General features: G+C 37.3%; 1 protein-coding gene across 10 annotated transcripts; it reads left to right on the top strand.

The window, feature by feature from the left end:
* The first annotated feature begins 3168 nt into the window (after positions 1-3168).
* Positions 3169-13132, top strand: LOC307151692 (uncharacterized protein). 10 transcript variants are annotated; one of them, XM_079859811.1, is made up of 7 exons: positions 3169-3237; positions 4136-4153; positions 4323-4380; positions 4508-4532; positions 4847-4872; positions 5453-5526; positions 5776-13132. In XM_079859811.1, the coding sequence occupies exon 7, from the start codon at positions 5791-5793 to the stop codon at positions 13066-13068; it is 7278 nt and encodes a 2425-aa protein (XP_079715937.1). In that variant the 5' UTR covers positions 3169-3237; positions 4136-4153; positions 4323-4380; positions 4508-4532; positions 4847-4872; positions 5453-5526; positions 5776-5790; the 3' UTR covers positions 13069-13132. The 10 variants fall into 10 exon arrangements, with proteins under 10 accessions (XP_079715937.1, XP_079715934.1, XP_079715932.1 ...); XM_079859808.1 differs by having other exon boundaries at positions 4844-4872; XM_079859810.1 differs by lacking the exon at positions 3169-3237 and adding an exon at positions 3623-3883 and having other exon boundaries at positions 4844-4872.
* The last annotated feature ends 781 nt before the right edge of the window (positions 13133-13913 follow it).

Here is a 13913-nt window from a genome sequence, read left to right as displayed (position 1 = left end):
GTATTATTTTTATGGTTCAGTTGTATTATTTTATTATTATTTCTAGCCAATGGAAAAATTAAACGCTTTTGTAAAGATTCTCAGTTATCTTGATTAATGTTGTCACATTAATGGAATCTCCAACTTTGCTGTGATGCCTTTAAAAATATATTAATATGTCATTTGCTTTTATGTTTTCAACTTCATGAGGGTGAGTAAATAAACCTTATACTTTATTTTCATATTCATGTAAGCATCAGAGGAATGCAGAAGATATTCAGTAATGGCATTTAAATAACTCACTTTTTCCACCTGCCCTTGAAGACTTAGAAAGTCTCCCTGGGAAAAGATGTCCTCCTCCTCTCCTGTGACTTGGACTGATGGAGGATATAGGGCGTCCTTGGCAGCCTTTTCCTGTTCCTCGCTGATAAGGAGTGGTGCTGCCCTGAATTTGGTGGATCCCCGGCCGAAATATAAATTTTGTCGCCCATACCGGTTGCCAATTGTTATGTTTTTTAAAAAGTATGTCACCCCCTCTTCAAAATCGGGTCGCTCATTGTTATTGGAAGAAATGTATACGGTTTTCCCATCGCTTAAGGCGCTACTTGATCGCACCTTAAGCGATTCTATTTTTATTTTTTTCCCAACAGCAGAAAATGCAACTGCTCTGCATGTTTTTCTTGTACTAACGCATTTGCAGCGGATTGGTGCTGGGCGACTGTATGGGCTCTGTGTTGCCATCTAAAGGGTAAGAGAAAAGTACACAAAATGCTTAAGAATACTTGTAATAAAGATTATCTATTAAAAAAAATTCACAACTCAAGCTCTCAACTGTCACCCACAATTTAAATGAATTAAGCTGCATTTAAATTCTGGGTGACAGTTGAGAGCTTGAGTTGCCGTGGCAACCCTGGCACATCTTCATGCCAGAGTTGCCATGGCAACTCGAGCTCTCAACTGTCACCCAGAATTTAAATGCAGCTTAATTTACTTCAATATACTCATTATAACACCTTAATGTAGTGAAAACCCTTATAAAATACATGTAAATACTACACAAGTGCAAGAAAACAACAACAACAAAACAATTTCAAGTTCCAAAAGTTATTGTACTGTCAGAGAACTTTTTCTCACTCTCTGACAGGACAGTTTTTCATTTTTTGAGGTAAATCTTTACTCCACAAAACATTTTATCAATGACTTTCAATGAATAAGTAAATAAATAACATTAATAAATAAATAAATTCTTATTTGAAAGTCATTAATAAAATGTATTGTGAAGTGAAGATTTACCAAAAAAAAAAAATTGTCCTCTCAGGCAGTGAAAAAATCTCTCTGACAGGATTCCCCTCTTTTTACTTCAAACTGAGAGAATTATTATTATTTTTTACTTCATACTTAACAAAAATGTATTTATTTATGTTATATGTAAAGTATGAAGTAAAAAAAAGAGAGTAATTCTATGTTTGAAGTAAATAAAAAAGAGAAAAGTCTGGTCAGAGACCTTTTTCTCACTCTCTGACAGGACAGTTTTTCATTTTTTGAGGTAAATCTTTACTCCACAAAACATTTTATCAATGACTTTAAATGAATAAGTAAATAAATAACATTAATAAATAAATAAATTCTTATTTAAAAGTCATTGATAAAATTTATTGTGAAGTAAAGATTCTGACAGTACATGGATTTCTTTTTTAACTTGAAAATGTTTTGTTTGTTATTGTTTCTTTTTTGAAATGTTAATACAGTATTTAAAAAAAACACACATCCCCTGGCAGAGACTGTCCTATCAGGGTAACCCATATTTCCCTGTCAGAGACTTTCCTATCAGTGTAAAACTTACATTATTGGAATGTCTTAATATTTAAAATTAATTTAATATAATTTATTGTGAAAATAACTCAACAATCATACATTCTATATCTTTACATCTCACCTCTATCTGTAGTTGGTTTTGTTTGAGCGGTCTCCGGAGTCCTCCTGCGCAATGAAGTGGACTGTGATGGTACGACCTTTTAACGGAGTCTGGGTGCGCGCATCTCCTGCGCGGTCTGTGAGTTCACGGGCGCGTTTTGATTTTTTTTTTTTTAACTTGTAATTATTTTTATTTATTGTAATAAATATTTTTAATTTGTAATGAATTGTATGTATATGTATTGTAATGAATTGTACTTGTAATGAATGAACTTGAAATTTATTTATTTAAAATAAAAGGCTTTGCACAGCTTTTAACAGACTCTGGCTGCGCGCATCTGCTCTGTGTGTGTGCACCGGAGTGCACACTTTGATTAATATTTTTAACTTATAATTAATTTTATTGTTATTCATATTTTTAACTTGATTAATTCTTATTTATTGTAATAAATATTTTAACTTGACTTTTATTTAAAATAAATCCCTATTAAATCTGTTTTGCCTCCAATTTTTTTTTATTAAATTATGGATGATTAAAACCGATCTACACGGATTTCCTATTACCTTTTTTGCTGACATCTAACTTGTCTAATTGTTTACTAATTAAACATTTCCGTTTTTTATTATGGATGAGCCCCCATTGTTACTGTGACTGCACTTTTAATGGACTCTGGGTGCGCGAATCTCCTGCGCGGTCTGTGTGTGTTGCGGCGCGTTTTGATGGTTTTGATACATACATTTAACTGGTAGGCTAGTTATTTTTATTTATTGTAATCAATATTTTTAACTTGTAGTGACTTTTATTTAAAATAATTTGCATTAAATTTGCAATTTTTGTATTAAATTAATTACGGATGATTAAAACCGATCTACATGGATTTCCTATTACCCTATTACCCTTTTGCTGACTTCTAACGTGTCTAGTTGCCTAATTTATTAATAGGCCTATTAAACCTTTCTTTGTTTTATTACGGACGAGCCCCCATTTGTTATGCCCAGTGGCTTTAAAGGGTCGCAAAAAAGTCGCAGGTGCGTTTTGATGAATATTTAACTTGTAATTAATTTTATTTGAAATAAAAGCCTGTGTGAGGCTGGCATCTCCTGATATGTGTGCACGCGCGCGTTCTTATGAATATTTTTAACTCCTAATTAATTTTATTTATTCTAATATTTTAGATTTAAAATAAATCCCTATTAAATGTAATTTGACTAATTAAACTTGATTATAATGGTATTAGGTTTTAGTATTTAAACGAATGTAACGGCTGGCCAATTAGACTGTTGAATGCTGCATAACTAATGAGCGATCATTCTGGAATTTTCCAGGCCTGCTGTTTGCGTTGGGTGAGTAAGAAAAGATGTCTGAGGTCATTAAAATGTGTGTGGGTCAACGATTTGAATGCAGATAACTGCTGAATCACGGATAATAGTTAATTTCCATTAAGCATTACGATATTATGTCTCTCGTCATATTATGTCTTCTCGTCTTGAGGAGGGTTGTGTAACGATTTCTGTCTCCCCTCTAATTTGTTCGTTATGTTAAAAACATTCACTTATATCCCTAGTATTCGTTATTTTGATATTAAATTGGTCTTTTTGTTCCTGTTTATTATATGAAATGCGGACGCCATAAGATACGCTTTTGGTAAGCGGTTTCATTCATACTCGACGCCGGGGGGCGCTGAAAGTCCACAAGTTAGACTAAAGTCAGTCATAAAACACATGAATCAGTCACGAATCGTTCCAATAAAGCTAACGCTGAATAAAAAGTTGATAGAGACTTATTACTGATGAAACATGAAAACAATAAACACGATGGTGACAGAATATAGTTTGACATCTCGTATTTTCTTAAGAATAGTGTATATTAAATGCAATGCGAATCGACAGCCTAGTGTTTATCACTAACGTTATGTATTTTCTGCATCGTTCTGTGATAAGAAGCATCTGGGATCGATAAAAAAAGTTATTTTATCAATGGCGTTTTAAAGTGAGTTTTGGTTAAAAAAACAAACCCAAAAAAAACGCCATTGTATTCATCTTATTGTCATGTTGATGCGTAAGTCACGATGAGAAAACATGCACTTTTGACTGCAAAAGTCACCAAAGCCAAACTAATAATGCTAACGTTACTTTTATTAATAGAAACATATCAGTCCATCCATCCATACCTGTGTATTATCTGACCTATTTCTCCCTGTTTCTTTTATGTGACTGAACACGTCTGTTAAAATTTTGCCAGTTCATTGCATCCATTGCGGTAAGTAATCTTTTTAACTGACTGTCACATTCCGTATTTGCATTTACAATAGATAAGAATGGCAATCTACATCAGCATGTTTCAGAATATGAATAACCTCTTTTATTAAGCATTTAAGATTTGAATAACATTTTTGGGATCAAAATTACTTATTTAATTTACTTATTAGGTTTCGTATCTCCTCCACTATCTCCACTACCCACTGCCATCAGCACCTTCATTTCAAGGTAATTCACTGATTCACATTCACTGCACTGATACAAATGAGCGATGTCTCTCTTGCATGGTTTGTTTTCTTTTTGTTTTTGATATGATTCAGTATCAATAGCTGTTTTTATTTTCATTCATCCATAGGGTTGAGGCTGCTTTGACTGTCAATGCAAGTAACACACATACACACACACACACACAACATGTTAATCAGACACATTAATCATTATCTTTTTATTGATTTATACACAATTATACAGGTCCTGTAGGGTTCAAATACACATTGCTGTTTTAGTATTCAATGTATAACTTTGTGATATTTTACACATTTGCCCATTAGTAGAATTTAGAGTGAAGGTTAATTTATTTATTTGTAGGACATTTGCAGTTTGTGTAAATGTGTTGAGTAAAAACTAGGTTTTGTAGCTTAAATTAACAGCTTGATTTGTGTGAGATTTGTTTCTCTTTTCCCCTCCACAGTAGATTGGACATCTTTGTTTTACATCTACGTAAGAACAATTTTTACATTTATTGGGGTAGCATCATCACCCAAAAATTCAGTTAATTTTGCATAAATATAGTTCAGTAATACGTTGAAAATATGTTGATTACTGTATTTTGTATTTATTTGTGATTACATTGTCTCCCCTCTTTACAGTAAGTAATCATTCAATAATTATTTTAATATAATTGTATTATTATTATTATATTATCACAATTTTCTGATCAGTGAAGTTTTAAGTTCACATTTGTATTCCTGTTTTCTGTAAAGAATGTAATTAACTTGTTTTCTTCTGTGTGTGTGTGTCTCTCTCTCTGTGCGTGTCCTTTACTGTCCTTTACTGTGCTGTCCTATCTATCCCTTTATATCCATTTTCACTCAAACATTATCTCGCTTGAATCTCTATCTCTCGCCCTTTCTATTCTTTCTCTTAACACCCAAAAAAACTGGCTGCTATCAAAAAAACGCTGCTGCACTGCTTGCTGCTTCGCTTGCCTGCACCCCAAACGCAAACCGCGATTTTTCCCAACGCGTGATCCAAAAATGCACCTGCATGCTTGCACGCATCTTTGAAAATAATGAACCAGAAATACACTTGACTATTGAAAAACTTGACCCTCTGAAAAACTTGACCATAAAAAAACTTGATCATTGAACCCAGGTGAGAACTGTGAACTACAGATACAGAGAGAGAAAATTGTCGGAATTGAAGTCGGAATATCAACTAATTGTTTAATCAACTTTAATCAACTTCACATTATTTAATTCATTGTTGTCTTGTTGTATATACAATATTTTACCTTTTTGTGTATCAAGTTACATAAAAGGTGTTAGCTTTGTGTTCTACTTCAAGTATCAGTAAATATAAACATTTTTATCCATTCCTAAAACATATTTGCTTGATTGCCAGTGCTCAAACATCACCATGCCAAGAAAAGGAAAGAGGAGTGAATCTCAGAAACAGCGCAGAAACCTAAAAGCTTCATGTGGCACCAGTAGCAGTACTTCTGGAGCAGGTATGGTTGGTGAAAACCCGTATGTTCTGTCTGTTACAGCATCTCACTGTCAAAGCGATTCTAGGTACAAGATTTACTCCAGAGGCCGTCAGTGTACTTGCAATGCCTTAATGTTCCTAGCTGTCCATAATGAATGTAATGAGTTGCGCCGTTTCGATTTAGACCGCATTTTACAGAAAGGTGATGCAGTTTACACTAGTGTCAAACGAACACTGTGGAGCAAACGACAATTTGTGGCTAATTTTTTAAACTTTGATGAGCTGCCAAGCACAGTTAAGACCAACTCAGCTTGCTACAACATCCTGAAACATCCTCAGAGAGTTGGATTTCTGAAAGATTCACCTGTCCTAGGCGAGTATGAAAACCTCGAGAATACCCTGCAGTGCCTCAGAGCTGATGTGAGTGACGCTTTGCTGATGTGTGGATGCACGTGTATCGCTGTATTCAGAGATCGCTCAGGGAGGTTTGGTTATTTTGATTCTCACTGCAGATCAGCAGATGGAATGCCTGAAGATGAAAGCACTGGTACGGCCGTGATGTTGACCTTCTTCCGTTTAGAAGACCTGATCGAGAGGCTGATGCTATTGTTTCAAGGGTGTTTCGATTTGAGAGACCAGCAACAATTTGATCTGTTACCTGTATCGTTCATTAACCGAATAACTGAAAGAAGTGTACGTCCTGAAGTCTCCCTAAACTGCTGTGAGCTTGAACGTGATGTACAACCATCCACCTCTTTTGAGAACGAAGCTCTGTCAAACAATGAACAATACATGCCTGCTGATGTCTCACAACTGTATGTTCAAGTCCAAGATGTGCAACCATCCACCTCTTTTGAGAACGAAGCTCTGTCAAACAAAGAACAATGCAGTTCTGCCGATGTCTCACAACTGGATGTTCAAGTCCAAGATACATTTCAACAACTATCTGAGACTACCGTTAACAGTGACACATCAACTGATGAACAAGTCCACTTGACTAATCAGTATAAAATCAAAGTTATATCTTCCGTCTCTCAGGATACCGACAGATATAAAGATGTGTCATTCAGTAAAACATTTCCTGATATGCTTTCACCGAGTACATCTATGCCGATAGCATTGTCAGCTCCAAATCAACAATATTCAAAACCAACTGACTTAAATAAGCAATTGAAAAAACTGAACAAGACTCAAAGGCGAAAGTCTTACAGTTCAAAAAGGCACAAAGAAATGAGTTCCATCAAAAAACAGACTAAACTCAAAATCCATAATTATAAGGAAATTAATAAACAAGCCATGAAGAACAAATATTGGAATAATGCAATTTACAGAGAACACCACAAACAAGCCATGAAAAACAATTATAAACATATTAATGAATACAGAGAGAGAAAAAAGAGTACTGTAACCAGCAATTACAAAAATGACAAACAGTTCAGGGTGAGACAAAAGAGCTATATAATTAGAAACTACAGGAATGATGAACAATTCAGGGAGAGACAAAAGAACTATATTATTAGAAACTACAGGAATGACGCACAGTTCAGGGAGAGACAAAAGACCTATATCATAAGAAATTATAGAAATAATCCTAAATACAAGGAACAGCATATGCAATATCTTGTTGATAGATATTTAAAGGATCCTATTTTTAGGCAAAGGCAAATAGACCATTACACAAACCGATGCAAAAATGATCCTAACTTCTATGAAAAAAGGAAGAACAACTTTAAACAACGTTATCACTGTGATGCACATTTTAGGGCTAGGCAGAAAGAATATAATTTATTCAAATCTAAAAACAAAATATCTGCACTCAAGATACTTCACACAGTACAGTGTGCACAAGACATACAGCACAAATACAAAAACATGAATCTGATGCGCCAGCAGAGAGACACGTTACAAAATAACCAGCCTGATGTAGTACAAGATCCGACTGTGTTAAGAGCTTTAAATGTTTTCAGAGACGTTATAAAACAGGGGCCAACTTACGTCTGCACATGCTGTGCCAGGGCGCTCTTCTCAAATCAAGTGAAATCATGTGATCGTGAGCGCTATCAGAAGAACCCGACAGTTGCTTCAGTTTGCTTGACTGGAAACTATGTTCATGTGTGCTCCGACTGCCCTGATGAATGTGCCTTGGAGAACAGGAAAACAGAGTGGATCTGTCACTGCTGCCATAACACACTATTGAGAGGTCTGATGCCAGACATTGCTTTAGCCAATAATCTTCAGTTCGCTCCCATTCCTCCAGAACTCTGCGATTTGAATGTTCTTGAAAGACACGTTATTGCAAAGTACATTCCCTTTGCTAAGATTGTTACACTACCGAAAGGCCAGCAAAGAGCTATAAAAGGTGCCGTGATTTCTGTTGCATCTGAAGTAGAAACAACAGTGAATTCTTTACCCAGACCAAGAAGTGAATCACAACTGCTTACAGTGAAACTGAAAAGGCGTCTGTGTTACCAAGGTCACTATCAGTTTCAGACTTTGAACATGCAAAAGGTTTTGTCTGCTTTAAGAAAGCTAAAAAACATACATTCAGAATATAAAGATATCTTCATTAATGAAGAACTCTCTGAAGAAGAAATGTTTAATGAGCATGAAGAGTGTGCAAATGACATCAGTGCTCCTGATGAGGAAATGGATATTGAGAACACTGAAGAACAGAGCAATGAGAATGAACCCAATGACTCTAACGATGACACTCCTGCAGAAGAGCAATCGAGAGGCCTTGCCTTGGACACATGTCTTCAGCCCCCAGATCTCGGCCAGCAGCTGTTGTCTTATGATGATGGGATATTTTGCATTGCCCCAGCAGAGAGAAACACTCCTGTAAACACTTTTAAAATTCCTAAACTTGAGTCTATGGCGTTTCCAGTGCAGTTTCCAGATGGCACGAACACATTTGATGAGCCTGGTAGAGCAAAACATGTTTCCCCCAGTAGATACTTTAACTCTAGACTATTCTCTATTGACAATCGTTGTGCGAAGGATACCAACTATATCTTCTTTGCGCAGTTTGTAACTGAAATGAACATGGCCACGTCTAGTATGTCTATCCAACTACGGAAAGGAAAACCCATGACCCGTGATGGACGCAGAATAAACTGCTCTCTGCTGCAGGACAAAAAGGAATTAGAAAAGCTTATAATAAATAAGGAAGCTACACGATTCATGCAACCATTAAGAGGGACTCCAGCATACTGGGAGAAATCTCTCCGTGATCTGTTTGCTATGCTAAGACAGCTCGGCACTCCTACATTTTTCTGTACGTTTAGTGCTGCTGAGATGAGATGGCCTGATGTGATTACTGCTATTAAAGCACAACAAGGTGAAACTGTGAACTTTGCTGAATTAGACTGGTCCGAAAAATGTGAAATCCTCAGAAGTAACCCTGTGACAGTGATGAGAATTTTTGAAAAGCGAGTTGAAGCCTTGATGAGAGATTTGATTAATTCACCTGCTCGACCTATCGGTGAGGTAATTGACTTTTTTTACAGAGTAGAGTTCCAGCTACGTGGCTCTCCACACATTCACTGCTTATTTTGGGTTAAAGATGCTCCAGAGTTTGAAAAAGATCAAGATCAGGATGTGTGTGATTTCGTTGATAAATACATCTCGTGCAAATTACCAGACCCAGACAAAGACCCAGAACTACATAAAATTGTAAGTGAAGTACAGATGCACAGTCGTAACCACTCAAAATCCTGTAGAAAGAACAATAAGCACTGCCGGTTTGGATTTCCTAAACCACCCATTAAAAGAACCATGATATCACGCCCCAGGCCTCCTCCTGCAGATCAGTCTGATGAAGGGAATGAATCAGAGGAAAGAAATAATGCCAGTTTCGCAAAAGAACAGCTACAGAAGTTGTGGGATCTACTGAATGACTCGACTCAGAGTTTTGATAGCGTTACACAGCTACTTCTTAAAGTAAACATGACCTATGAAGAGTACGAGAAACATATCGATACTATTTCTACATCAAGTTCAATATTCATGGAGAGACGACCACAGGACTGCTGGGTGAACGGCTATAATCCAATGTTGTTAAGAGCCTGGGATGCAAACATGGACATACAGTTCATTCTGAACCCCTACAGCTGCATCATGTATATTGTCTCGTACATTTCAAAAGCTGAGCATGAGATGAGTGATTATCTTAAAAAAGTGATAAAAGACTCAAGTCATGATAACCTGTCTGAACGTGAGTGCATGAAGCAGGTCATGAATGCCTATTCAAAGAACAGAGAAGTCAGTGCTCAGGAGGCAGTCGCTCGCACATGCAGTCTGAAATTAAAATCATCATCACGTGCTGTCATATTCATACCTACTGATGACAACGCTGTAAAGATGAGTTTACCAATGAGCTGCTTGCAGACCATGGATGATGACATAGAGAATGTGTGGATGACAGGATTGCCAGACAAGTACAAAGCCAGACCAAATAGACCTGAATTTGAGAACATGTGCATGGCTGAATTTGCAAGTGAATACCGCATTGTTTATGCAGGACAGAAAAAAGGTAAAAATGTTTTACCACTTCAAAAAAACTTGGGACACATACAGAAAAGAACGAGGGGAAAACCTGCTGTCATCAGATTTGCCCGTTTTTCACAGCAGAAAAACCCAGAAAAATTCTATGGAACTTTTCTAAAGCTTTACTTGCCATATCGCTCAGATGAGCAGCTGAAGTCCACAAGATTTCCGACATATGAATCATTTTTTGCATTTGCTTCTGTTAAACTACCAGGAACTGATGAACTGCAGCGTGTCCACAATATTGTGAACGAAAACCGTGAGAAATATGAAAAACATAATGAGGCTATAGAAAAGGCAATTGAGGATTTTGAACAGAATGGTCCAGTTGAAGATGCATGGACTACATTGGCTCCAGCAAATGAAATGATCCGTTTGGAGAGCATATCAGAACGTGAACCCACTGATCCTAATGACGTGAACGAGCAGGACGATATTCCTGAATACACAGCATCTACCTCTGTTAGAAACACAGCTATGCCACTCGTGGAAGCTACCCAACAAAATCATGCACAGATTCGCAAAATGTACCAGAGCTTGAATCAAACACAAGCTTCCATATTCTATGCAGTCCGAGACTGGTGCAAAAGATGTGTCTCTGGTGAAAACCCACAACAATTTCTGTATTTTTTGAATGGAGGAGCAGGAGTTGGTAAATCACACGTTATCAAATCTATTTATGCAGAAGCAACCAAGATTTTGCGCAGGCTTCCATGCATACGAGAGCATACTGACATTTCCAAGCTAACCGTTCTTTTAACAGCATTCACAGGAACTGCAGCCTTTAACATCTCAGGTAAAACACTGCACTGTCTTCTGAAACTCCCAAGAAGCTTGAAGCCTCCATACCAAGGCCTGGGAAACAGCTTGGATGAAATCAGGGCAGACCTTTCTAATGCACACATTTTAATTATCGACGAAATATCAATGGTGTCAAAACAGTTGTTTTCCTATGTGAACTGGAGACTGCAACAGATTAAAGGAAACCAGAAACCTTTTGGTGGCTTATCTGTATTAGCTGTGGGAGATTATTATCAATTACCACCTGTGGGAAGAGCAAAACCACTCTGTGTGTATGAGGACCATGTGCTGGACTTCTGGGCAGATCATTTTAAAATGATAACTATGACACAGATCATGAGACAGAGAGATGATCTTGCATATGCTGAGCTGCTCAACAGACTGAGAGTAAAAAAGAAGCACGAGAAGCTGACTGATGCAGACAGGTGCATGTTAGAAACCGTCATAAGATCCTCCCCTGAAGAGTGTCCAGCTGATGCATTACACATCTATGCAACCAATAAAGAGGTAGACAATCACAACAGTGAAGCTATATCCTCCCGCTTTTCAAATGTCATTACCATAAATGCACATGATTACAAAAAAGATCCCCGAACAGGAGAAATGAAAAGACAAGCGGCACCATTTAAAGGAGACAATCGTGACCTTATTGACACACTACAGATTGCTATTGGTGCACGAGTGATGCTAACCAGAAATATTGATGTGGAAGATGGACTGGTAAATGGCACTTTTGGCAAGGTGGCAAAAATAACAACTCAGACCCGAGATGGATTGGTTCAATTAATTGGTCTTCATTTAGATAATGTGACTGCTGGACGAAAACATCGCAACAAAGCACCTGGTGGAGATGACAACATTGTCTATATTGAGAGGTCAGAGGAACCACTGAAAAGAAAAGGAACAGTTCGAAGACAATTTCCCATGAAGCTTGCTTTCGCATGCACCATCCATAAAGTGCAAGGAATGACAACTGATTGCGCTGTTGTATCTCTGAAGCACATATTTGAATCCGGCATGGCATACGTTGCACTCAGCAGAACAACATCACTCAATGGACTGCACATTACTGACTTCGATGAAAAGAAAGTCTTCTGTAATCCAGAAATAAGTGCCTCCTTGGAGAACATGCCAAGAGCAGATTTTCACAGTATCCAGCCCATCCTACATATTGTACAGGATTCTACACTGAATTCAGCTCTTAAAATCATTCATCACAACACAGAGGGGCTGGAGTGTCATATGGAGGATTTAAAATGCCACCATGAGCTTCTCTTGGCTGATGTTCTGTGCCTCACTGAAACACACCTGTCAGGCTCAGCTGTTCCTGCTCATCTACATCTGGATGGATACACCATGTACAAACGCAACAGGCATGCATCCTACACAAACCATGCACATTTGGCAAACAAGAATGGTGGTGGAGTGGCCATTTATGTGAAGAACAACTTTCAAGTTTCTCCTCTGATGTACATACAGAATGTTACTGACTTGGAATATTTGGTTTTGAAGATAGAAGCCCCCAAACAAGCACTTCTTGCTGTAATCTACAGACCACCAAGTTATAATTTGGCAGAGTTTTTGGCACACCTGAACGCCCTCTTGACATCTCTGGAGATCATCGATTTGAGGCCTCTAATCGTCTGTGGCGACTTCAATGAAGATCAGCTTTCTCGTTGCAACAAACCTATTCTGAATTTGTTTGAAGATAAAGGATACACACAGTTAATCAGCACCGGCACAACAGAAAAAAACACTCTTCTAGATCCTGTATTCATAAGCGGCGCACACTCAAACGTCAGAGCAGGAGTTCTACAGACGTATTATAGCTATCATGATCCGGTCTATTGTGTTTTAGAGTAGAAACATCAAATATATCATCACTAATCTGCATCACACATTCAACACTGCTGTAAGATAACATCATTATTTCAATAAAAAAAATACTAATACAAATAAATGTATACTACAAAACTGTTCACATTGTCTACTTCTTGTGTGCATGTGTGTGTGAATGTGTTACATATAGACTGTGTGTGTGTTTGTTTGTTTGTTTGTTCATTAGATAAGGAATGGATGGAGAGTGAATGTCCTTTCCAAGGATCGCCACCTTGACGTGGTGGAAAGGCTTGAGTGTTCCAGTCCCAAGAGTGAGTAATTCTGGAGCTTTTTACTCCAGTTTGTCTTGCTTACGGGTGAGGTTCCAGACTAAGTGCGATCCAAATTGGCATTAACTAAATAAAATAATTTTTGAAGCATAATTACTTGATTTTGTCTTTCTTGATCCACACACACATTCAGACACACTCACTCACACACACACACACACACACACACAAGCACGCACGCACGCACAGACACGCTCACTCTCTCTCTCTCTCACACACACACACACACACACACACACACACACACACACACACACACACACTATCACTATCTCTCTCTCTCACACACACTCACTAACTCGCTCACACACACACACACACACACTCAGAGTTTATATGAGTTTAGAGTTTATAAGTTTAAATGAGTTTAAGAGTTCAGAGTTTATTCATTTATGAGTTTAAGAGTTCATAAGTCTATGAATTCATGAGTTTATAAGTTAATTAGTTTATAAGTGTATGAGTTTTGAGTTTATAAGTTTAAATGAGTTTAGAGTGTGTGTGTGTGTGTGTGTTCACACACACACACACACTCAGAGTTTA

Source organism: Squalius cephalus (genome assembly GCF_949319135.1).
Source record: "Squalius cephalus genome assembly, chromosome: 23".
NCBI classification, from domain to species: domain Eukaryota; kingdom Metazoa; phylum Chordata; class Actinopteri; order Cypriniformes; family Leuciscidae; genus Squalius; species Squalius cephalus.
The sequence above is the reverse complement of the archived record's forward strand: the minus strand, read 5'-3'. Positions and strand labels throughout refer to the sequence as shown.